This window comes from Alexandromys fortis, unplaced genomic scaffold (assembly GCF_014885135.2).
Source record: "Alexandromys fortis isolate MF-2015 unplaced genomic scaffold, M_Fortis_MF-2015_v1.1 scaffold_3, whole genome shotgun sequence".
NCBI classification, from domain to species: Eukaryota; Metazoa; Chordata; class Mammalia; order Rodentia; family Cricetidae; genus Alexandromys; species Alexandromys fortis.
In genome coordinates, this window is record NW_026067909.1 from 16,377,958 (window position 1) to 16,404,211 (window position 26,254).

At 52.4% G+C, this 26,254-nt stretch overlaps 1 protein-coding gene across 1 annotated transcript; it reads left to right on the forward strand.

Moving 5' to 3' along the window:
- Positions 1-302: 302 nt before the first annotated feature.
- On the forward strand, positions 303-21,997 carry Ehd1 (EH domain containing 1). The gene is made up of 5 exons (XM_050136649.1): positions 303-878; positions 4,647-4,744; positions 16,776-17,188; positions 19,489-19,653; positions 20,017-21,997. Exons 1-5 carry the CDS (start codon positions 475-477, stop codon positions 20,539-20,541), a joined length of 1,605 nt encoding a protein of 534 aa, XP_049992606.1. The 5' UTR covers positions 303-474; the 3' UTR covers positions 20,542-21,997.
- Positions 21,998-26,254: the final 4,257 nt, after the last annotated feature.

Below are 26,254 nucleotides of genomic sequence, written 5' to 3' on the forward strand. Positions count from 1 at the left end.
CGCTGGAGGATGCTCAGGCTAACTACATCTTGGCACCAGACTCTGGCACGGCCAACTGCAGCACTTCCGAGAGCCGCCCCTCGAGGGGCGGAGCAAAACAGGTGCGGTTGCCAGGGCACCGCAGCCACGGGCTCGCGAGATTTGAAATCAGCCAATGGGAAGCAGGGGAAGACGTGGCACGCGAGTGGGGCAGGGCCTGGAGGCCTCTTTCCCCGCCCCGCTCCGGCCGGCTCCGTGGCGGCAGCCCCGAGCCGGGCTCCCGCCCTATAAAGGGGCAGCTCGGCGAGGCTCGCGCGGCTGTCTGCAGAGGGCGCTCTCGTGATCGGCGTCCGCCGACCTGCGCCTGCGCACTGTGGGCCGCGCCCCGCCCCCTGCCCCGCTGCCCTCCGCCGGCCGGCCGGCCCCTCCTCGGCCGTGAGCCCTTGTCCAGCTCAGCCGCCTCTCGTCGCAGCAGCCTGCTCAGTGTCCGGCAGCATGTTCAGCTGGGTGAGCAAGGATGCCCGCCGCAAGAAGGAGCCGGAGCTCTTCCAGACGGTGGCCGAGGGGTTGCGGCTGCTGTACGCGCAGAAGCTACTGCCGCTGGAGGAGCACTATCGCTTCCACGAGTTTCACTCGCCCGCGCTGGAGGACGCTGACTTCGACAACAAGCCCATGGTGCTCCTGGTCGGCCAGTACAGCACCGGCAAGACCACCTTCATCCGCCACTTGATCGAGCAGGACTTCCCGGGGATGCGCATCGGGCCGGAGCCCACCACCGACTCCTTCATCGCGGTCATGCACGGCCCCACCGAGGGCGTGGTGCCGGGCAACGCGCTCGTCGTCGACCCGCGGCGCCCCTTTCGCAAGCTCAACGCCTTCGGCAACGCCTTCCTCAACAGGTACCTACCCCTTCTCTCCGGGCGCGAGGACCGCCATGGCCCCCCGCAGCCATTGCCCCGCCGGCCTTTGTCTCCAAGAGCCCCAGCCAGACCCGAGGCGACCACTCCCAAGGACCACTCCCAGGAGTGGGGGAATAGGCATCGGCCACTCTTCTGGCTTCTGTCAACCCCAGAATCTTCCAGGTTATCAATGTAACTCTCAATAGGCATCAGCCACTCTTCTGGCTTCTGTCACCCCCAGAATCTTCCAAGTTATCAATTTAACTCCCAACCCCATCCCCCCGCAGACCCCAGAGCCAGGGGCCACTGTAGGAAGATGAGCGTTTGCTGTCCTCCTTATTTTTCATTCTGGAGGCCCCCTGTTCATTCTCATTAATCTCCCTTCTTCTCCACTTGAGTCTGTTTTTTAAGTGTCATGGGGAACCCCAGGACTTAAATGTTCCCTTGGCTGCTGTGTCTGCTTCATATCTCCAGGGACCAGTGGTTCTGTGTAGGAGGGGCAGCCCCCATTGAAGGCAGGGGATAAGGAAGTCTCAATAGCCCTCCTAAAAGTAGCACTTAAGTAAATTCTAAGCCAGCCAGAGGAGTCCCTGAGACTACCCTGTCTCAGAAAAACTTAATGAGTCAGTGCTGTCTCAAGAGACTTCAAGGAGCAGTAACAGAGAGACCCATGAAATGACCAGGTTCCTCCATTTCACTATAGAGTTGATAGGAGTCTCAGTGTCACCAGTTTAAGGGGTGAGGTGAGATTCAGCTCCTCAAGGTGCTATGAATGAGTCACAGTGGCCTGCCTGTCTGAGGAGCATTAACACCCAGGGTCACTTCTGTACAGGCAGCTGGGGATCCCGGCCTCCGCCCGTGGAAGGCACGACAGGACTCAGAGACCCTCCCCTCTGTGCTCCCTCTTTCAAGGAGTAACTCTACGTGCCTTTCGAAGTCTGCATTCAGCCTGGGGGAACAGCCTAGGAAAGAATCTGAGCGCGCTTTCCAGGTCTCCGCCCTGTATGAACACATTCCTTTACAGACACTGTCCAGCCGTCCAGGGCGGGCCAGCTTGTTCTAGAGCGAGCTCACTGCCAGGCCTGCCTCCTGCAGGGACCTGACCTTTAATGTTGTCGTGTGTCCCTTCTAGGCAATTTCAGCCTGTCTTGTTTTCTGGTGATGGTGTTTGTTTGTAAGGCCTGGATGAATGCAGTGCTGTGGTCATCATAGCCTGGAGTATTTCCCTGCGGTTTTCTGAACTTTGCTGCACCTGTAGGTAGGCCATTGGCTCAGACTCTGTTGAGAAGTTTGGCTGTTGGGCGAGGAGTTCATTTATGCCTTAGGTCTCCTCTTCAGGAGTGCAAGAGAGAAGCCTTCACTCCTATCTCAGCCGCTGCGCCCTGTCTTCCCCTCATTTTGAGGGCAGACCTTTTGAAACAAGGAACTTGGCACCTTGGAAATGCATGGCTGAAGAGCTGGTAGGATCTCACACACCATCCACTCCCAGTTCACTAACTCAGGAAGCCCAGGCCCCAGTGAATTGTCAAAGCTAAGGCCATGCTGATGGCTTGTTCTTTGTGCTTAGTGCGCTCACTACTCCTGTCTCCAAAAAAGGAACAACTGAGGAACCCTTGGCAAAGCATGATAGCATGGGGTCCAGGGGATCCAAGAGCTATACTTACAATTCCTTCTTGACATCACCCCAATTCCAGAGGGTCTCTAAGATGCTGGTGTAGTCCAAGACCGGAGCTGTGTCAGGATGTTCAGACCACGGTGCCTCTGGCCAGGGAGGGTACAACAAAGGGGGCTTTTCTCTGGCTGATACAGCTTTTCCTGGTACTCTCAAAGGGACCCATTGAGCCATGAACTTGACTTGCTAGCCTCTTTCTCTTGAGTGCTCCGCAGAGATAGTGAGAAGAACAGATGGAGGCAGACGTGAAGAAAACCCAAGAGTGGTTTGTCATAACTCCTCCTTGCATAACTGGGCCCACCCACTTGTCCTACGAACTGGAGTCTCCATCCTTGTTGCCAAGAGAAGCATTTTTACTGCCCCCGCCTTTCTTGCCATACACTTATCAGGCCTTGCAGAGTAGCGGGTTCTCCTGGACCTGCAGAGGCTCCTTTTAGGCCCTTTTGTGTGTTCTACTTCTCAGAGGCAGCTCCACTTCTACTCCTTTTCTTCTCCATCACTCTCTCCATTGAGTCTAGGAGTTTCTTCCCAAGCAAGAAGAAACTCAGGTCTGGCCTGCAGTGGCTTACAGCAGTAGAGTCTCTGCACTTGGAGACTGTACCTTTCACTTTGTCCCTCCAGCCTGTGGGAACACTGATCGTCATTGGGGTGGGGTCACAGGAGACACTTGATCTGCCTGAGTGCTCCCCACTGTTGGAGGAGCAGCTTGGAGTCTGTGTCTGGCAGACAATGAATGGGTCTAATGGATCTGTATTTTCTTTGCTGACAATAGAGAGGTTTTTAAAGGAGGCTTTTCTCTGTCCACCAAAGAACCCAGCCCTTAGAGACAGCAGATAGCGGCTCTGCTAAACTCTTAGTTCAGCGTGGGACGCAGGTCCATAGCTCAGCCCCCATCAAGGGTTTTCCCTCTGTTGTGGCTTCCTCTCTCCTGAGGCTGGTTTTGACTTTGAGAGAATGGTGTATCTGTGCTCCTTCCACACCATTTGACTACTGGTGGCCTATCACAGTCCCTTCACAAGCAGCTGGCCCCAGCAGCAGTAGAAAATGACCATTCCAGGGACTGATGGGGATGGCCCAGCGAGCTCAGAGCTCCAGCACCCCTGTAAACATTGGGTACAGGATCGTATTGCAGGCCTGCAATCCAGCCCAGGTTAGGGCTAGGGGAGCAGTAGACACCAAGGTGGATTTTGGGGACCCTCTGTCCAGACAGCCTAGCTGAATCTGTGAGCTACAGTCTCAGTAACAGGTTCTGTGTCAGTAAAGCAGAAGGATGATAAAGGAAGACACTTGAGGTCAGTCTCTAGCCGTCATGTGTGTTTCCACACACATACACAGAAAGAGACCATTCCTCTTTAGTATTTGGGAATTCAGCTAAGCTGTTGGGTTTTGTTGTTGTTGTTGTTATTTTTTATTTTATTTTATTTTTTGAGTCAGGGTTTCTCTGTGTAGCCCTGGCTGTCCTGAAACTCTCTTTTTAGACCAGGCTGGCCTTGAATTTACAGAGATTGCCTGCCTCTCCCTCCTGCATGCTCAGATTAACAGTGTGCGCCACCATGCCCAGCTGTGTTATTTCTTTCCACTTACTTATTCTGTGTTAGCATTGTATGTCACAGCACTGTGAAGATTAGTGGGTAGTGCGGGTCAGCCTTCTCCTTCCATTGCGTGGGTTCTGAGGAGTAAACTAAGGTTGTCAGGCTTGGTGGCAAGTATTCTACCCACTGAGCCTAGGTCTTCCTTATGTAGACCATGCTGGCCTAGAATTTAATTAGCACCGATCCTCCTGCCTCTGTTTCCTAGGTGCTGTGATTGTAGGTGTATACCACCATACCTGGGTGAAAATTTTAGGATGGAATTGCAAAGTCTCAGTATCACGCTTCTGTTTCCCTTCAGAACTGAAGCACGGTCTGGGCTCATACAGCTGAGCTCGTGAACCCTGGGGGAAGAGATGACAAGGAGGAAGCCCTGCTGTTCTCCAGTTAGACCTTCTGCTAGCATTCTCAGTTTCTGCAGAGGGAGGGAGGCCGAAAAGCCTCCCATGACCTGGATCAGTCAGTGTCAGCCCCACTCTGACTCTCCCTGGCTTTACTGCCCTGCAGGTTCATGTGTGCGCAGCTGCCCAACCCGGTCCTGGACAGCATCAGTATCATCGACACTCCCGGGATCCTGTCTGGCGAGAAGCAGCGCATCAGCCGAGGTAAACCAGCTCTGTGCTGGAGAGCCACGCCCCTGCTGCCTTCCAGGTTTCTTCCAGCCCCAGGCTCTAAAAAAATGTATTCAGGTGACAGGCTTCTTACCTCATCTACACATTGGTGACCTGAGGGGCCACAGCTGCCTCCTGTGCTCAGGTGCCGAGAATGGCCCAGCTGAGATCACAGTCCAGTCCATGCTGGATGGCCAGGTGTTTTTGAACTCGTTGAGGCTTGGGCCTTGGGCTGTGAAGCAAAGTGGCAGGAAATTGCCTGATACCTGTGCCCACGTGTCCAGCCAGCATTGGCTGACCCCTGGCCTCCTTGCCCCTTTTGCATAGGAACACTGTGTCTCTCGGTGTCATGTCAGTTCCTAGTTAGTTCAGCCAGCTCGGCAGAAGGAGAAAATGTGTGTGGCCTGCCTGAGTGCTGGTGGAAATTTGCTTACATTTGCTTAGCCCTTGCTGGTCAGCGGCCTCCCAGGGCCAGGGCAGAGGTTTCCTGCTAGGTCCTGGTGCTCTGGTCAGTCTAGTTGTATCAGCTCTGGCCAGCTTTTGCCATGCTTTTTAAAATGTTTTAGGCTTGTTTATTTTATGAAATAAAACTTTATTTCCATAATACATAAAGATAACAACCTTTTCCAGAGTGGTTCAAAGGGGCTAGGAGGCTGGGGGTGGGGTTCACTTAGTAGAGTGCCTGCTTAGCATGCAGAAGCCCTGGGTTCAGTCCCCAGTACAGGACAGACAGAGCGTGGTGGCGCGTGTCTGACTCCCAGCACTTGGAGTGAAAGAGAGGCAAGAAGATCAGTAATTCATGAAGAAGGGTCCTTCTCGGCTACAGAGCAAGTCTAAGGCTGTCTCAAAAACATAAACAGACCCCCATCTCAAAGAGGGGCTGGAGCATCGGGGACAACTGTCTGACAGGCTGTATTCCAACACTGATCACAAGGCTAGGGGATCCTCTGATCTGTCTATCACATTGCCTTGAGGTCCTGGTTCAGGACAAGCCTGACTTTGTTTTAACCCTGGCTCTTTAGCAGAGGGCTAGGCACCAGCCATTGGGTTGGAATACCTTCCAGGAGGCCATTAAGGGCTGGCCAGAAGTAGAGTTAGCCGCTACAAAGGAGGAAATGGAATACCCTCCCAGGAGATGTAGCTCAGTGGGCAGCACTGGGCTAGAATGCACAGGGCCCTGGGTTCAATCCCCAGCACTGCAAAAAAAGAAAAAAAAAAGTCAAGGTATGTGTCAAAGAGCAGTGCTGGAAAAAGAGAAAGGGGGAAAAAAAGAGGAAACAGTAAAATGGCCCAGTGTGTAAAAGACACCATGCCTGGTGACCTGAGTTTGATCCCTGGTATCCATATCATGGAAAGCATGATACAGTTCCCGCAAGTTATCCTCTGACCTGTCTGTTCATGCCGTAGCACTCAAACACACACCACACACACACACACAAATGTAATCAAAAAGTTTGAAAGAAAGAAAAGGAAGACATACAAGAGCCTGGGTAGCAGCTCTAATCCCATCTTTCGGGAGGCCAAGGCAGGAGGTCACTACCATTCTCAGGCTCTAACAAGCACCTGTGGTTAAGTTTGTTTTCATTAACTTACTTGTCTGTCCTTTGGCCCTTGCCCTGAGGTGGGGCACGTGAGGTGGGGCACGTCGAAGCTAGCAGCCTGCACTGTAGCAACCAAGCCTGTCTGTCCTTGCAGCTGTGGTGTTCCCTCCTCTTTTCTGTGGTTGTAGGGACTCCAGCCAGCATGGTGGGAACTGTGCACAGACCACAATGCAGTGAGCAGGCTGTCTCTGATTGGGTTAGAAGCAGCCAGTTGAGCTGAATTTCCTTCCTTTCTTTTTTTCTTTCTTTTTTTTTTTGAGACAGGCTGACCTTCAATTCTTTATCCCTCTGTCTCAGCATCCCAGATGCCAGGATTCCAAGTGGACCTCATACCTGACACTGGTTAAGTTTTCAGCCTTACCCATTCTTATGAGAGTGACTCTCTTGGAAGGTCAAGGGAACAGATTTTTGAAACCCTTTGCAAAAAAGTAGGGGCCACATTTCTTCTTTCTTACCGCTATTACTAGTCGACCTGTTTTAGGAGAACACCTTCTGAACAAGTGATGCAAGTCTGTGACCCCAGCTCCTCAGGGATGGGACAAAACATACATGTGTCAGGCCTGCCTGGGCTACAGAGTGAGCTCAGGGCAAGTTACTGAGATCTTGCTCTAAAATAAAAAGACATGGCGTGGGGAGAAAGCTCAGTTGGGAAAGTGCCCGCCACACAAACTTGTGTCTGTGCAGCTGGTATGATTTAGACGCCTGTAATCCCAGTACTGGAGGACAGAGACCAGCTAGTAGTCTGTCTGAATTAGTGAAGTTTCAGGTTCAGTGAGAGACCCTGTCATTAAAAAAAAAAAAAAAAAAAAAAAAAGTTGAAAATGGACAAAGGAAGATGTCTGGCAGTGACCTCTGGCCCCCCCACATGAACACCCCTGAAAATATAGCTCAGTGGTAGAGCCTTTGCCTTGCATACATGAGGCCCAGGTTCAGTTCTCATCGCTAAAGAGCAAAGAGATAAAGCTTGGTAAGCAGTACTCTTTTCTTTTTTGGATGGTAGGGATGTTGAGACAGGATCTCACAAGTAGCCCTGGCTGCCCTGGAACTTACTCTGTAGATCAGGCTGACCTTGAACTCAGATGCACTTGTGTCTACTTCTGCAGTGCTGGAATTAAAGGTGTATACCGCCATGTTTGGCATTGCGCTTTCCTTGCTGGAACACCATTGGACCTTCAGGGTGAAGTGAAGGTGGTAGGAGTGGGGGGGGAGGATTTGGGGTTCTTGTTGTCCTTGTAGGCTCATAAAGGGAACCCAGAAGTAACTCTTTCCCCAAAGCCAGAGTAAAGCTGGAAAATCCAAGTAAGCTTCTTTTAAATAAGAGAAAAACTCCTGTTGGAGCCTGGTCCAGCCCGCACTTAGGCGGAGGTATGCGGCCATTGTTTGAGGCCCACAGGCTTATCTTTCGGCTGAGCCAGACTCGAGCAGGCTGTTGTGTGGTGAGAACACAGCCTCAGATAGGGGACAATAGCTTACCCTCAGAAGCTTATCTTGCCAGAATGCCACTGCTGGTTAGGCGGAGGTGAGGCCTTCAGGGCTGGAGGGAGGGACCAAAAGGGAAGGGCCAGAGGTCCTCCGAAGGAGCTCAGAGGCAGCCAGCACTCAGCATAGTGTCCCCCTCATGCTCTCCAGGCAGACCAGCTTGGACGTCATGCCCTGGGATCCCCAGCCTGCCACTGAGGCCACAGGGACACGACCTTTCCTGTTGCTTTCCTGCTAGGAGAGCAACACGGCTGGACCTGAATTGCCTGTGTCTGGGGAGAACCACTGGAGTGATGCTTTGAGATGTGGCTTTTCTCTGTGTCTGTGCTGCAGACAGAATCTAGAGTCTCCAGCGTGCTGGATCACTACTCTTACCACTGAGCCACACCGCACCCCCAGCAGCGTTTTGGTTAGGGCTAAAGAGACTATTAGTGTACACAGACAGGACACTGTGTAGGTGACACGGCACACTAGTTCTTTCTGTGCCCTTCAGGTGGCTAATGCGTCCCTGCAACCAGTTTCTTCTCTGTTTGCAAAAGGCTCCCATTGAAGGTGGGTTCTGCAGTGCAATACCAAGATGGAACCGATTTTTCTAACCCTTTTCCCCCTCCATAATCCTAGCAGTCCCCATTTAAATGTTACCCAGTTAATATTTGGGGGTGAACATTTCATGGTGATGATCAAGATGATCATGTGGCCCTTTTTAGAGGTGGTCAGTGTGGGCTCCAAGGTGGTCATAGCTTATGGATGAGGGAGGCCATATCTCAGAGACCCCACCCAGCAGTCCTCCTTGTACGCAGGGGAGATCAGAACCGGGGAGTGTGTTCCTGTGGAAAGCAGGTGTTTCCCCTCAGAGTTGTTCCTTGGGAAACACATCATCCCTGCCTGCTCCCTTTGGGTCCATTCCTACCCTGTCGGCTAGCCCCTCATAACTTTTTGCCTTTTCCCTCACGGTCCCTCATATGTGCAGGAAATTCAATCTAGAATGATAAATATTGCTGGCATAGACCAAAGGGGTCAAGGGGTCAAGGTGCCCTGGCTCTGCTAGGGACCCCTGATAATTGTGGTCCTTTGGGGTCCCAGGGTCAGCTTCCTGACATTGCCTATCTGCTGCAGCTTGAGAGATAACATTCTCTTGTGTCAGCAGGGTAAAGTGGCCTTTAGGAGCACCATTTATTCCTGAGTGCCACTCGTGTGACTGATAAAAGGATTCAAAGGGCATCCAGGGATGAGTGGGGTTGATGCCCTTGGCTTCCAGGGTCATTACCACTACATAATCACTGTACCTAGGACTGTGATCTTTCCGTGTCAGTCCTTTGTGGGCAGTGGCAGGGAGCATGCCAGGGCCCTCCCTGCCATTGTCACTATATGACTGTGAGCTTTGCTGTAACTTTGGTACCTCGTTTGACCCCAGGAAAATTGTATCAGCAGAGGGAGTATGGCTTCAGCTAGGGTTATCGAAGTGGCATCTCATCTGGCCTGGCGCCTGCCTTCTTGCTATCTTGTCTTATCTATGTGCCCCTCTGTGTTATCTCTGTAGCTGTGTAGAGGAGGAAGCCACTGTTTTTCTGATGAGGAACTCTGTCTGAGGAGCACTGAGAGATGAGCCTGAGGGGCACACAGCTGGCTAGTGTCTGCAGACTCAGACCTGGAAGGGGCTCTGTGCACCTGCAGAGTAGCCCAGAGAATCTGTCAGCAGGGGTACCTGTGTGGGGTCAGACCCTCTGAGCCTATTGCTGGGCTGGGCTTCCTGGAATCATAGGCCACCATGGCCAGACCTTAGTCCAGGAAACATGAGGACTTTGAATAGCTATACTGTCTTCTGTCTTCTCTCTGAGCCCTGCCTCTAGCCAGAAACCTCCTCATGCAGGGCTGGGGAGACGGCTCAGAGGTTAAGAACACAGGTGGCTCTTCCAGAGGTTCTGAGTTCAATTTCCAGCAACCACATGGTAGCTCACAACCATGATCTGGTACCCTTTTCTGGCATGCAGACAGAACACTGCATAAATAAATAAATAAATAAATCTTAAAACAAAAACCAAAAAGCACCTCATGCTCCCCTTGGAAGAGCTCAAGGCCAGTCTGACTATTCTCTGTGTTTTCATTTGCCTTTCTACCACTGTCGTGGTTCCCAGGCGCAGCCTAAGCTATTCTGTTCCTAGAGATTGGGTAGGACCTTTGGCCCAGACTCCCATCCATGTATCCTGGAGCCCAGTGACCCAGATGTGGGGCTATGCCATGGTAGTTCTGCCCTGTTGACCATCCCGAGATGCTTGCTAAAGACACTCTCCAGCCCGGTCTCAGGATGTTTTGTAGACTGTTTTCAGGGATTGCCCAGAAGCCTGGTGCCAGGCTCAGTGCTGAACCCCTCTTGGTTTCAGAGCCTACCACACAGGACGACACAGATTTAGCTCCCAGGTTAGTACTGCAGGAACCCAAGTGTCTGTAACACGTGGACATTTAGGGTTGTTGGTAACCATGATAGGGACTTCTGTATGCTGGGCTTTTACCTAATGCCTGACACAATTAAGTGTGCAAATGTCAGCCAGTTAATAATGAGACTGAAAAACCCCAGGGTTTCCCAGACTTTGCTGTTTTCTGAGTAATGTCTCAGAGAGGAAGCTTAGGCAATTCTGCTTCAGCTGGATTTCTCCTCAGAACTCCACAGCCCCCTGAGGACTGACTGGGCCCAAAGCCTTCAACCCCCATCCCTTCCTGTCTCCCCCTCTCTAGGCAAGCATGCTGCTTTGGCCTTGCCTTCTGGTGTGGGTGCGCCGGCTCTGCCTGTGGAGGCGTCGTACCAGGCTGTGCTGGCCTTGGCACCTGTTTCCCAGGCTGCCAGTCGGCGGCGGGCTAGGGAGCAGCTGGCCCAAGTGCCTGCAAATGTTGGGTTTATATTTGGGGTACGCAGCATTCTTCACGCCTTAGAAGCTACCCTTGCCTACTCATCCATCAGACCTGAGTTTCTTGGGCCCAGTGCAAATGCCTGAAATAAATAGGAGCAAACATTTACAGAGCACTGGTGTCTGCCAGGCATGCATGGCACCCAGCCTTACAGCGGTCTCGGAGCTGGGAACTTACTGTCATGTTACAGAGAAGGGGCTGGGGGTTCAGAGAGGGCAAGTGGCTTGCTCCAGTGGCCCAACAACTGCCTCCTGAGTCTAAGGGGTTCAGGGTTGAAATGTGGGTTCAACAGAGTCTGTCTGCCCTTCCTCCATTGCTGTGCTGTCGTTATTTTCACTTAAGATGCATTAGAGCCACATTGCATGTTTTAGATTAACCCTTTTTGCAAAGCCATACCCCCTGCTACCAGGATATAGAGCATCTCCTGAACTGGAAAACTTCCCTGTGCAGTCCGTCTCTTCTGAGTTACTTAAGCTTAAGCTTGCCTTTTCCAAAATCAATCAATCAATATCTCTCTCTCTCTCTCTCTCTCTCTCTCTCTCTCTCTCTCTCTCTCTCTTTTTCTGAGACAGGGTTTCTCTGTAGCTTTGGAGCCTGTTCTAGAACTAGCTCTTGTAGACCAGGCTGGCCTCGAACTCACAAAGATCCACCTGCCTCTGCCTCCCGAGTGCTAGGATTAAAAGTGTGCGCCACCACTGCCCAGCCCAAAATGTCTCTTAAGTGGAATCAGGCAGAGTGGTCATTTTCTGTAATGAAACCTGGCCCTTTTGGAGATTTATTCATGTGTTTGAGAAGGTCAAAGGTCAAGGGTTTGTGCCGTTAAAAAATTACTGTTTCTAGAGATGGAATCATCCTAGAACCTCATGTTCCCAGCCCTTGGGCTGCTCCTTGCTGTAGAGGGGTGGTGGCACCCCTCTTTATTACTATTCTTTACTCTAGAGGAGGTCTGGGCCACCCGGCTTTGAGGCAGAGTTGAATCAAGCTACTAGAAACATCTGTGTCCAGGACTTGACGTGGACCTGAGCTTTTGTTTTCCTGCGGCAAATGGCTAGGGGTGGGGGCCCCTTGCTTAACCTCTGTGCTATTTGGAGTGGTCCTTCTTTAAGAAGTTGAGCGTGAGAAGGAGTCCTCTTTGTGCCACTTGTCCCCAGCTCTGGGCTCCTGTCTCCCAGGGTCAGTGCAGCTGGAAACTGTGAGGTAGCTCTGTGGTGAGAAATCATGAGGCCATGCAGCTTGAATGACAGGAAGTAAGAGTGTATGGAGACAAACACTCCATTGTTTTATGTTCTGCAAGTTTTTGGAATGTGTGAAACAACTTTCCCTGGCTGTGGAACTACCTGTGTTTGGGAGTGCTGTTGTAGGGTGGGGTGCTCCATCACAGCCCGGGTCCCCACCTCTGACCCCTCTTGTCAGGAAGGTCAGCTGACTTGTAGATGGGCCAGCAGCACCTGAGGCGACCTGGGCTCCTTGCACACAGAGGACCTATGGAGGCATTGGGAACAGCACTTTTTCTGGCCTTGGGGTCACCCTCAGCAGCCCCAATACTTACTCCAGGTCAGCTCTGCTCCGCTCTATTCCCTCTACTTCCTCAGAATTACTTTGTGTGTGAGTTATCGTATGCACATCTGTGCAGCACATGCCTGTCTGGTGCTCTTGAAGACGCTGATGGATCTGTTGAACTAGAGTTACAAATGGTTGTGAGTTGCTACAGTGGGTTCTGGGAATTGAACCTTGGAAGAGCAACTAGTGCTCTTAGCTGCTGAGACATCCCTCTAGCCACCACCACCGCCGGGCAATTTCCTTTACTTTTTGACTCTCGTAAATGTCCCTACTATATGTAAGGTGTCCTGTTTTATACATTCTCAGGGTACAGTTGAGTGGGTTTGTTCTTCACATTGCTGTGCAGCTGTCACCTGTCCACTTAGAACTGCCCTCCATCCCAGCACAGGTTCCACCGTCCTCTCTGGGTCCATGGTTGTTGGGGCTTGTCCTCTTAGGCTGGTTTATTTCATTTATTGACATGGCTACTTGTCCCTTATCTGAGGTGGCTCTGGTTTCCACTGAAGCTCGTCCCTCTGCTTATCTGTCTAACTCATTCTCTCTGACTGTAGCTCTGTGTCTCTGGTGGAAACTATGTCCACTCTCCCCAGCCAGCCAGTGCAGTGTATCCCTCCCTGTAGGGCATTTTATAAAAATTAATTTGGCTTTTCGAAATAGGGTTTCTCTGTATATCTTTGGCTGTCCTGGAGCTCACAGAGATCCGCCTGCCTCTGCCTCCTTGAGTGTTCCACCATCACCCAATTCCTGTAGGATCTTCTTTTCTCTTAGTGGCATACAGCGCCCTTTATGCTGTGGGCTTGCTGCTGTGTGTGTGGCGGGACATACAACCCTACCTGGTATATCAAAAGAGTCTGAGGCCTATTGCTTTGCCAGCCCTTGTCACCTGCCTGAGCTCCATGCCAGGCAGTGTGCTGTGAGGCCTGGGCACTGTTGGTTATAAAAACTCACACTGCCACTGCACTGGTGTCTCCGGTGCCCCTGGAAACTGGTGTCTCCTCTCTAAGGGTTCGAGAATGCCAGAGCAGCCTGCAGGTGGCCTGCACTAGCATAGTCACCTGCCTGTGACATGTGACTGCTGCCCGTTAGGTTCGCTCAGCCGTAGTGTCTCCTCCCACCAGAGTGGTTTTTCCACAGTGAACAGGAAATCAAGCATGGTAGCTCTTACCTATGATCATAACCCTCAGGGGGTTGAGGCAGGAGAATTATTACTAGTTTGAAAACATTCTGTTTTAAAACTCCAGAAATAATTAAATGAAAAATTCCCTTTACCTGGAAAAAAAGAAGAAAAGAAAAAGACTTATATGGCACTGGACATGGTGACTCATGCCCTTAATTCCTGTACTTGAGAGACAGAGGCAGGTGGATCTCTGAATTTGAAGGCTAGCCTGGTCTTATAGTGAGTTCCAGGCCAACCAGGGCTACATAGTGAGACCCTGTCCTCCTAGAAAATGAAGAAAAAAAGCCAAAAACACAACCAACTTGAAGTGATGGCCAAGCAAGAGGAGCAGGCAAAGAGGCTCCTCCCATTTCTCCCATTTCTAGGTTCCCTTTCCCCTCCAAGAGGGAAAGGGATTGAGGCCATACTGGGTAGGGCTTGGGAAGGTGACCTCAGCATCCCTGCTGTGGTTCTGGCCACTTTGGCAAAGCCAATAGTGCCCCTGTTCCCAGGAACTGGGATTTGGCCTCGCTGCTGCCCCAGCTGTGTGGATTAGCTTCAATTTTGGATGAGGCCGAGGCAGTGAGTGAGTGGGAAGGAAGGAGCAGAGGCCTGACTTCGTCACAGGAGAGTCAGAGTCCCAGAGTCAGCGTGTCTTCAGCGCTGTGCTGTGTTCCTAGAACTCACACAGGCCCCGGGGGTCAGCTGGGGTACAGCCCAGATATCCCTGGGCAGTAGCCACCTCTCCTGGCCTCTGCTTCCCCACTGTTCTGCTGCTCTAGACCTTCCCTTCCGGCTTTCTGCTGACAGTTCACTCCTTAGGTGTCCCCTCCCTGCTCTGAGAGCCAGCTGCAGGGAGCAACGGTGCCCTGGGCTTTGTACTTTGGAACTGACCGTCTGTACTAGCAGCTGACCGCTGACATGAAGTGACCTGGCACTTGCTGTACACAGAAACCTGAAACTCTGACACCCAACCAGACACCCACAGGAGAAGCCCTTCCCCCTGCCCAGACTGCAACTCAGGGTTACCTCCACCTGTGAGGAAGCCCCAAGCTGCTGACAGGTCTGCTCTAAATTCCTGTGTGCTGGGCTTGTGGAGGCCAGAAGACAACCTTGTGGAGAGGTTCTCTCTACTGTCATCTGAGTCCCAGGAGTCACTCAGACTTCAGGCTCCCGTGGCAGGTGCCTTTATTGGCCAAGCTGTCTCATTGGACTGGCTTAGTTTTTGTTAGTTGTTTTCTGGCATTGCCTGGGATTGAACCCAGAGCCATCCTCATACTATGCAAACATGCTGCCAGCTTCAAAGCCTGTGTTCTTTCTGGATAGCCCATTGTGGGAGGGACTCCCTGGCCCCAGAGGGACTGGTTTCAGGAGTGTTCATTTGACTTCGCAGAGCTTTGTTTCCGCTTGGCCTGTCTAGGCTAGCACCTCCAAAATGCCATCACCCCAGAGCCCAGGAGCTTTGCACACAGGATAGGGAGCAGGGCCCCATGCTCTCTCCCTAACTGTGTGGTGCAGTGTCTACAGGCCTTTGTGACGGGACGGTGGGGTGTTGTGTGCCAGTGTCTGCGTCCTTAACACATTCCTTCTCCTGTCGTCTTCACGCCTTCTACATATCTGGGGGCCTTACGTCAGACCTCCCACGGTGTGGCTCCTGGAGTGGTTTCCCAGAGAGCTTATCCGAGCCAGGCAGTCAGTGTCCTCTTCTGTCATGAGGGGCTTCTCTGGCTTATCTTTCGGGCTCTCGGCAATACTTAGTGGTTCTTAGAGGGCTGGCCTACATCTGGGGTGACCTGGAAAACCTGTGGGTATTAGGCAGTCTGAACCCAGGGCCAAGGAGAGTGTGCAGGGTCCGCTGGAGAGGGCAGGCTGTCCCATAGGCTCTCAGGTGTTTCCAGTCTTCCCAGCTCCGCTTTAGTGTCCATGAAAGCTGAGGGGTCCTCACTTCCGGGAGCAGCAGAGTGACATTTGAAGGAACATAGTTGTCAGGCAGGATGGAATGCTGAGCCCAGAAGCCACTGGCCTAAGTTTACGTGGAGAGTGGCAGCCTCGGGCCAGGTCAGACAGTGATGCCAGACCTAACCCCTACACCTGCATCCCAGTCCACAGAAGGGAACCACAGGAGGCTCATGCACTGTTTCTTAGTCATTCTTTTTCATTTCTAAATTTTATTTATGTGTACACGAACACATGGCACAGTGCAGTTGTGGAGGCAGGGGGACGGCTTTTGGAGCTGTTGCTCTTCCTCCATCTGTGGGCCCAAGGGTCACATCAGCAGGCTTCCGTGCCCAGTGCCTTACACTCAACCATCTTGTTGGCCCCAGGTCATACCTTTTTTGTTGTTTTGTTTTGTTTGAAACAGTTGCATATCTCCCAGGCTGACCTTAAATTTGTTTTGTAGCTAAGGGTCGTGACCTTGTTCTTTCTGCTACTGCCTTCTCGGATTGCCAGCACTAACCACCATGCCTGGCTAATAGTGCTGTTATTAAGGGGAATTCCAGTCATGTCTCGGTCATAGATGACTCAGGTCACTCCCCCACCCCCCAGCTCACAGAGATCCGCCTGCCTCTGCCATAGTGCTGGGATTAAAGTTGTACAGCACCACTGCCCGGCTTCAGGTCACTTTAATTGGGGTGGGAAACAGCATGGAGTAAGATACAGGCCAAGTCTGCCCAGGTCAGCAACTTGGTTTAGAGAAGCATTTAAGACCTACAGAAAAAGGAAGTGGTCTGTGGTACTTTTGAGGGCTTGTTGGAAACAGAGGTCAGTAGACCTTCTGGGAGGGTTGGGAGTTGGTATTGTCAGCTATGTAGACCTTTTGGTTTCTGTTACAACAATTGAACTGAGTTATTACAGACAAAAGTTGGCATAGACATGTAAATGAGTGCCTTTGTTTCTATAAAACTTTATTCATACAAGCAAGTGATGGGCCAGTTTGGAACCTGAGCTTGCCAGTCCCCACTGTAAAAAACGAGTGTGGCTTGCACAAGAATCTGGTGTTTAGACACTGGATAGATGGCAGGTGCAGGTGTCACGGCTGTTCAAGGCGCACAGCTGGCGAGTCTTTGCGTGTTTCTGTGCTGAGCTGTCACATGAGCTTAGTGGCCTGCTTTGCCTGAGCATCTGTGTATGTCATATGGGCAGAAATACCCTTTGAGGCAGAGAGATCAGTGAGTCTGCCTTTGGGCTGCTGTGCTGCTCAGATCAGAGCAATTTAGGAATTTACAAAATAACCTCCGTCCTAGAAATTCCAGGCCCCCTTAGTGCTCAGAAAGGCTAGGGAAGCCTGGACCTTGGGGCCATGCTCAGTCCTCTCCTCCCTCAGGTTATGACTTTGCGGCTGTCCTCGAGTGGTTTGCTGAGCGCGTGGACCGCATCATCCTACTCTTTGACGCCCACAAGCTGGACATCTCAGACGAGTTCTCAGAAGTTATCAAGGCCCTCAAAAATCACGAGGACAAGATCCGTGTGGTGCTGAACAAGGCGGACCAGATTGAGACCCAGCAGCTGATGAGAGTGTACGGGGCTCTCATGTGGTCGCTGGGGAAGATCATCAACACCCCAGAGGTGGTTCGGGTCTACATTGGCTCCTTCTGGTCACACCCATTGCTTATCCCTGACAACCGGAAGCTCTTCGAGGCAGAGGAGCAGGACCTCTTCAAAGACATCCAGTCTCTACCCAGAAATGCTGCCCTTAGGAAGCTCAATGACCTGATCAAGCGGGCCAGGCTGGCCAAGGTAGACCCTGTGTCTGGGTGAGGGGATTGGCTGCTACCAAATAGGCCCAGGGGCTCTGGGACTGGCACTTGGGGCCCAGCTTACCAAACATGGGTCACATTCCCTGTGTGGAAAGTAGTGTCCTACATACCTGCTGTGCGGCCTACTCTTGCCTAAGGCCTGTAACCCTGTGTCACCTCAGCCTTTCTTTCTGAGGCGTATGCCCCACCCAGATCAGAAATGCAAACAACAAGCTTTCGCAGTAGAAATGTCAAATAGGAAGTTACTACAGAAGAAAGGAGGCCATGGGAAGTGGGATGTGCTGGCCTGAGGACTCCAGCAAACCCCCGGGGGTTGGTTGCGCACTAGTATGCCAGCTCGGCATTGGACAGTGGGGACTGTCAGGGATGGGGACTTCGTGGAGAGCAGTGCACATCTGAAGGGAAAGCTTGGTTATCTGGTGACGTTGGGGAGGTGTAAAGGATTCTGTGGAGTGGAGGACTGGGGAGCCATCTGGTAGGATAAGGGGACTTAGGAGGACTCCGTGGGACTGCTGTGTAAGCTAGAAGTAACTAGAAAAAAGATGGATACCAATCTGGGGCCCAGACTGTGCTGGATGCTACAGTCCAGTCACTTGGTGGGAATGTGGGCCACACCCAGGCTCAGCAGCAGCTTCAGAGGTGTTTGAGGCCTTAGGAGTCTCTGCCTCGTGAGTTGCCTAGATAAGTCATTGGGAAGGGCTGTTCAGTGATGGCTCCAGCTCCGGTGAGCCCTTTGAACAGGAAGACTTGATGTGTCGAGTAGATGGCGGGATAGCAACTCTATCCAGACAGTTAGCGGGATTCCCGTTGTCCCTTTCAGACTCTCAGCACACAGTTCAGTTTTTCAAAAATGGACTCTGAGCATATGCTGTGATGAGCCCATTATCAGGCTAGTCTGGAGGCTGAGGCAGGAGGATACCTTGAACACTTAGTTTAAAATTAGCCTGAATAATACAAGACACTGTCTCAAACGCAAAAGTAGGTTCTTGCCTACCCCTCCTTTGAAAGGAGTTGCTTCTCGGCTCAAGAGACCAGTTCTGTGAGCCACCCGGTCTCCAGGGAGACATCTCGCAGGGTAGGGTGTTTACAGCTGACCGGGATCCATGGAGAAGGAGAGGTAGGCACCAAGTGCCTGTGGCCATGGGCGCAGCCACCCCAGGGCCTGAGAAGTGCTTCCGGCCAGCCTTGCCTGTTGCTGTTTGCTGCTGAGGCTGGTGTCTGCACCTAGAAACCAGGCATTCACCCTACTCAGGGCCAGTCGTGAAATATTTGGGGGGTTTTCTGGCTAGGGCAACCAGAACTGACACTTTATCCTCACTACTGTCAAGTGTCCACCATTGTCACTCAAGTCCCCCGACTGACAAAGTGACAGGCATTTCCCATCCTCTCTACAGGAGGGTACAGAGGTGGTTCCACCCCCACCCCCCATCCCCAGAACTCCAAATGTTTGGGTGTGTAGGAGCTCCTCATGAGCTGAGCAGGTCTGAGAAAGGAACTCATGTGAACACCTCTGACTGCCTAGGGTCCTAAAGGAGCTTCCTGGCAGTGTACAACTCCCTGGACTGCAGTCCCCAGCGCTGCTTCACACAGGTCTGTCCTGCCGCTTGCTTTCCCTCGAGTGACAGCGACTTCTTGGCTTGTGCAGGCAGACCTGTGACTGACTTTGCGTGACTTACCTACCCTGCTTTCCTAGGAAGGCCCAGACACCAGCCCCAGGATCCAGGAAAGGCTACGCCTCTTGGATGGTTTGGCCAGGCTATCCCTTGTGCTGTGTAGGGAGCAGTGGAGCTAAGGAAAGCTTTCATGGAATTTTCTAGTCCTGAGTCATCCAGACCTGTTCTGGTGACATGTGGCTTATTGCTCAAGTGGATTCAGCTCGGGAATCCTGAGCACTGCGTAGATAAGATGCGTGGTGGACAGTGGCTCCCACACAGCTCTCTGTGGCTCTGCACTATGTTGTATTATTGGGAGGGCAGCGCAGGGAGAAAACCAGGCAGAACTGAATTGTAGTTCTCTGTAAGATCATCATCTGTCCTCTGTTCGGAGTGCCCTTTCCTTGCTTCCATTCCCGTGGCAGTGAGCTGTCATGGTCCTTGTCAAAATCGTGTGTCACTCCTGGGCCTTTGGATTCTTGTGATGGTGGCTTCAACTTTCAGCTTGACTTTGGCCTTTCTGCTTTCCTCTACCCAAGGAGTGAACCTCAGGCACTAGAGGCCTCAAAGACACAGAGGGCAATGTGTCAAGCAAGTCCCTGATGCCCCCTGTTTCCTATCCCCTCAGGTCCATGCCTACATCATCAGCTCCCTCAAGAAGGAGATGCCCAATGTCTTTGGGAAAGAGAGCAAGAAGAAAGAGCTGGTGAATAACCTGGGAGAAATCTACCAGAAAATCGAGCGGGAGCACCAGATCTCCCCTGGCGACTTCCCGAGCCTGCGCAAGATGCAGGTACAGTCACCAGGCCAGCCTGGACCATTCCGAGTGCTCTGTGTGGGGCTGGGCAGTGGTTCTGGAGGGAACCACAAAAGGAAGCAGCTGGGTTAGTCACCAGTTCCCCACCCGAGTCAGAGTTGACCTAGGTCGAGACACTGACACTGAAGAGGGGAATGTGGTGACTCAGCGTGGGGGTGCGGCATGCCTGTCGGGGAATCCTCACTGTGTGGAGCCCAGGCCTGCAGCACTAGCTTAGTTGCCTGAGCTTAGTGGATCCCTACTCTCCATGCTTAGGTAGCCTGACTCAGTCCACTGGGGCTGGCTGGAGTCTGGGAGGCTGTCCCGTCCAAGCTTTCCTTTCTCCTTCTCCACTCACAGGAACTCCTGCAGACTCAGGACTTCAGCAAGTTCCAGGCCTTGAAGCCCAAGCTGCTAGATACAGTGGATGATATGCTGGCCAACGACATAGCCCGGCTGATGGTGATGGTGCGCCAAGAGGAGTCCCTGATGCCCTCACAGGCTGTGAAGGGCGGGGCTTTTGATGGCACCATGAATGGGCCCTTTGGGCATGGCTACGGAGAGGGGGCTGGCGAGGGCATCGATGATGTTGAGTGGGTGGTTGGCAAGGACAAGCCCACCTACGACGAGATCTTCTATACGCTGTCTCCTGTCAATGGCAAGATCACCGGTGCCAACGCCAAGAAGGAGATGGTGAAGTCCAAGCTGCCGAACACCGTGCTGGGGAAGATCTGGAAGCTGGCTGATGTGGACAAGGATGGCCTGCTGGATGATGAGGAGTTTGCCCTGGCCAACCACCTTATCAAGGTCAAGTTAGAAGGCCATGAGCTACCCGCTGACCTTCCTCCACATCTCATCCCACCCTCCAAAAGGAGGCATGAGTGACAGCTGTGCTGACACACCCCCAAACCCCAGGGCCCTGGCACTTTCTACCTGCCAGCGCCTTGCCTGCCCATGTGGGCCTGAGCCCAGAAGGGCAGAGATTTGGGGAGGGAAAGGGTCACCATCTTTCAAGGTCCATAAAGACTGAGCAGCGTTTCCTCAGCTCTTGAATAGGAAAACCACCATCTTTCTTTTAAAGCTGTCGGGGTTCAGCGGGGAGGCATGGGTGATGCTTGGATGTGCACAAGAACCATGGATATTTTTAATATATAATGTTAGAGGCAGCCTTCTTTCTTGCCTCCTCTGTCTGGCAGCCCCACACTCAGCCTTTCCTTTTGCCCTGCCCTGCCCAGGCAGCCATAGTGACTGGGGATCCACCCCTCACAGCCCACCCTGGCACACCCGTGTGTAGACAGGGGCCCCCCAGCTCCCTCAGTTTGTTTTCAACCTGAGGTTTATTCATGGGGCAGTGACTCGCTTCCTGCTAGCGCTCGGGGAAGCTGCTCCAGGTCTCTGCTGTGGTCGGGGTGCATATCCTCCTGTTGCTTCCACACCCCGTCTCTGACACCCCAGCCAGCACAGCAGCCACAGGTTAAGACTCAGCCACTGTTAACTTTTGTGGGGACTGGAGGGGTGAGAGACAGTGTCCTCCAGGAAACCCCATAAGCTAGGCATCGTTCTGTAAGCGACTCTTTATACTTGACCAGGTTTCCAGTAACTCCACAACACTTGTTCAAAGCTGTGATCTTGGTCTTCCCTTTCCTGTACCCCAGCGTCCATCAGTTCCAGCACAGAGCAGTCCCCTTGGCCTTGGCTCTGCAGTCTAGCTGAGGGAAGGCCATCCCTCTTGAGTGCTCTGAAATGTCCTCTCTTCATCAGTCTTCACGGCAGCTTCCTGGAGCCCCTGGCTGCCTGGGGCGGGCAGTGGGCCCTGTGACCTGGGGTGGTCTGGTGCTGGTAAGAGGAAGCCTGTGGCTCTGGCCTGGGTGTAGTGGCGGAGCAGCAGGACAGGGGAAAACCCAACCCCTTCCCTCTCGTTTCCTTCCTCCCTCCTCCCCTGCTGAGCCAAGGAGGTCTGGGTGTCCTGAGATCCCCAGACCGAGCAGTAAGAAGCCAGAGCTAGCAAATGACCACTTTAACCACCCCACTGCAGCCTCTGGGACCGGGGCATACCCTATGGCCAGTGGTTGGCTGTCAGAGTGGGCTTTCTACTGAGGTGGGTGGGGCAGCTGTAGCCTGCTCATCCCGCACTGCAGGTGGGCTTCAGGGAGCTGCCTACCACCCCCCAGCACTGCTCTGGGCCTTGTTGATGCTGAGCTCCAGCCCGTTAGCTCCCTGCCTCACAGGTTCACTAAAGTCCAGCGGGCTCAGTCCTCACCTGTGTGTGTGTGTGGGGGGGGGGGTGTTGCCTGAGCAAAGACTTTGTTCCTTGCATTAAAGAAAGTTTAATTGTGCCAAAGCTTCTCATGCTCCATTGTCTTTTCCTGGTCACGGAGGCACCCTGGAAGTCTTTGCAAGAAGCCCATGGGACCACCCACCCACCTGTGCAGTGTTGAAACTGACAAGACTCTGGAAGCTGAATTTGATGATGCCCACCCATAGTCCCAGCACTTGGAATTTGGAGGGAGGGCCAAGAGTTCAAACACCAACAGAGATTGACAGCAGAATTACAGGAGACCCACTGACCACCACCTTGTAGTCACAGACTGGTTAATGGGGTCATCTGTAGTGTGCTTGCCCCAAGGCAGGTTTGGAGACAGTGGCAGCCTGCTCTGAAGACAGCAGACCAAATTCACAGTTCTGGGTGGGGTTGGTTCGAGCCAGACAAGAGAGGAAAGGGTGACAAATTGGGAGTGACAAGTCCGGAAGGGTGCAGATGGGAAGCAGGGCTGGGGAGAGACTGCTCCAGGCAGTTGGGTCAGCAGTTGGGACAAACAGGTGTTTATCTCTGATGCAGAGCTGCCTCCAGGGTTCTGCTGTGGCCAAGGGAGGCGCCATAGACTTGACACTCAGTGTGGTCCTACCTTGTGCTAGGTTTGCTACTTCACACAGTAAGGGCCCAGGACAGGGCAACACATGTAGCAATGGTAACCAAAAGGATTCAAACTCAAGCCTACCAACTCTGGTCCTGTTCTTGAGGAGGTTCTCATGGAAACACTTTTGAAAGCATAGACAGTTTGTGCATCCGAGCCCACCTCACCCTTAATTGCCACTATTCTCAGGCTCCAAAAGAGTCAAAGCTGTCACTCCGCCTGAGGTTTTAGAAGCTTGCGACCATCTGTCAGCTTTGCAGAGATAGATGCCCTGTGCTTGCTCAAGTTGTCAGCACCAAAGAAAACGGGCACAAGGCCTTCCCCCTGCCTGGGGGACTAGTGGTATTCTGTCCACTCAGGCCCATCCCTCTGAGGGATTTCCCCAGACGATACCCAAATGGTGCCCACTGAACTAGAAGGTTGAGGCAGAACAAGGGCAGGCATCACCTGCTGCCCATGAACTTGAGAGGAAGTTTGGCTTCCACAACTCTGGGCCATGTGGGAATGAAGGAGAGATGTCCACCCGGAAGGCTGGCCCTTGCACCCTTGCCTCCTTTCTAGTTTCCTAGAAGCTAAGCTCTATCAGGAAGCAAATTCTCTCCATCCTGCTCCCAACCCTAGGATAAGAGGCCTTCAGGACAGTCTGTCATCCTAACCCACAGCACCACACAAACCCGAGACCAAAGAGGTACAGGGCCTACTTCTGTGCGTCACATGCCAGGGCTTCAATATGCTGCTGAGGTCTCTTGCAGGATCCTTCCTACCTGGTCAAAGGGCTTGCCCAAGGCCAGTGGGCTGGTAAAGAGGACAATGGGCAAGGGGGTTGGAGAGAGGATTCAGCAATTTAGAGCACTGGCTGCTCTTCCAGAGGCTCCAGATCTGACACGTGGGGGCTCACAACTCTAACTCCAGTTCCGGCAGATCTAACACTATCTTCAGGCTTCCAAGGACACTGCTCGAGTTGGTACATAGACATGGAGGCAAAACACCCATACACCTAAAATAATAAAAGGACAACCAACCACCATTCCTGTCCTCTGCTGTCAAAATTAAAGGAAGCTCCAATGCTTGGGCTGGGTTAATGGCAAGTACAAAGACCTGAGTTCAATCCCCAGAACCGTCATAAAACCAGTGTGGCGGTGATGCTCGGGACCCCTGTACTAGGGAGACAGGCAGACTGCTGGGATGTCCAGCCAGCCAAGTCCATGAGAGACCCTGTCTAAAAATGTAAGGTGAATGGTATTGAGGAAGGACACATGCACCTAAACATACAAATAATCTGCCCAATACATGCTTTAAAGTTTGTATGCATAGCACTTATGAGACACTGGGTTTAATCCCCCAGCATTGCAGTAAATGAATCAGTTGTCAGCGATCAGCGTTGGAACAGCAATCTTGATCAAACAGCTGCCTGTCTAAATTCCAGCTCTGCTCCTTGCTGGAGTTGAGCCTGACTTGTGCCTTGGAAGCCTGTTTGGACTCCAAAGAGACCTGTGCTCAGCTTCCTTCCCTGAGCATCTTGGGTAGGGCTATTCAGGAGGGTGGGGAATGTGGGGAGCATGGTACCCCACCCAACACTCAGAATAAAACCGGGAGACCCACCCTTCCCTGAAGCAGCTCAGACAGGGTGGCGCCCATGAGCTGCAGGGGTGCAAGGTAAGGGGGCTCAGGCCTGGCTTCCTGTGCACCCAGAGAGACTGGTAATTGCAAAACCACATGGGCTGCTGCTGAGCAGAGCATGGGAGCCCCTGTGGTGAGCTGGAGCAGCACAGGGGAGGATTTGGGAAGAAAACCCTGGATGATGAAACCACCATCTGTCCACCCATTTGGAACACTGGACATTACACAGGAAATAACCACAGTGTGACAGGCAGGAAAGCGGTGTAGGAGCTGGCGGGTTAAAATCTGAGGGGTCTCCACTGGCCCAACAGAAGCCTTCAAACAATCCCTCAACAGCAGAGGGTGGGGATATTGACTTCTTTGCACCATAGCTATTCCTAGACGGAAATGTTAGGTCAACAGGAGCCCCAGTCCACCCCGTTTTCCTTTGTATCCAAGCAGGTGCCTCTTCACTTATACACAAAAAGTGCTCAGAGAGAGGGTAAGGCCACACCCAAGGTGCTATACCTGAGCCACAGCAAGCAGATCTATGCGACCTCCAGCCTCTTGTTCCCAGCTCTGGGGTAGAGGGGGTAGGCAGCCATTCTTGGAATGCAGAAGCCGAGCTTTTGGGCCACTTCTGGAATCAGGGCTGGGAGACACAGTCACCCCCACGGGGTGAGTCTGGGTTTTAGAAGGGGGAACTGCACGCCTAAGTTCAGGATGTGGCCACAAAAATCACAGGCACTCTTCCGAATCTGGTTCTTTCCAGACTCAGAGGGTGGCAGAAACACCTAGGCTTCCTGCTCCGAGTATCTTCCCCTTTTGGGTCTCTCCAAGGAAGTTTCTCTGGGCCTGGAGCTCTATATTGACAACTTACAACTTCCTCTTCTCTTTCTTTCTTTCTTTCTTTCTTTCTTTCTTTCTTTCTTTCTTTCTTTCTTTCTTTCTTTCTCTCTCTCTCTCTCTCTCTCTCTCTCTCTCTCTTTCTTTCTTTCTTCTTCTTTTTGGTTTTTCAAGACATGGTTTCTCTGTAGCTTTGGAGCCTGTCCTGGAACTCACTCTGTAGACCAGGCTGGCCTCGAACTCACAGAAATGCACTCTGCCTCCCGAGTGCTGAGTGCTGGGATTAAAGGCGTGCACCCCCACTGCCCAGCTATAACTTCCTTTTCTTCATCCAAGGTCTTTCACAGGAGCATTTACCAAATCCATCTAGGTAGGTGAGGGCTTGCATTGTTCTTTATGCCCCCTGCTGCTGTTGGCAATGGGAAAGCCGGGCACTCAGGGTGTGGACTACACGAAGAACCTAGAGCTCTCTGTCACTGCCTCCTGGCCTCCCTGTGTTGATCTGTGAAGGGGGTGGATAATAATATGCCTGTCTCTGGTGGAGATAAGAGATCTGTGACCACTCTAAAATACCAAGGAGCTCCTTAAGAGACTAAGGTGTTATCTACTGCCAGGGCCTCTCCCAAGAGCTGGTGCCAACACCTCCACACCAAGGAAGCTTGGGAAGCAAGGGAGAGCTGAAGGATAGGAGGTCCCTCCTGCAGACCTGGTGGAGCCTCCTGAGAGGCAGAATGACAATGGCCTGACTGCTCAGACTTGCTAGGGCTGAGGCTGACAGATCCTCCTGGGCTGGACCGTGAGTCAAGTGTAGTGCTCTGCCCATGAGCAGAGCCAGGCCTCTGGTCCAGGGAGCCTCATTCACTGGAGATCAGAGAACAGAACCAGTAGGATAAAGGTGCCAGGTCTAGGCGCTTTTGCGAGTGTTGGGGCTAGAAGTCTGAGCATCTGTTGAAGCCAGAGCAGGGTCCGGCAGAGAGGGAGCCTTGAAGGGCTTTCTGACAGTGAGGATACAATGACATGCGCAGTAGGGACCACTTAGACAAGAAAGCAGCAGCTTACCAAAATGATGAGACAAAACTTAATACAGAGCCAGGCAATGGTGGAGCATGCCTTTAATCCCAGCACTCAGGAGGCAGAGGCAGGTGGATCTCTGTGAGTTCGAGACCAGTCTGGTCTACAGAGCTAGTTCCAGGACAGGCTCCAAAGCCACAGAGAAACCCTGTCTCGAAAAACCAAAA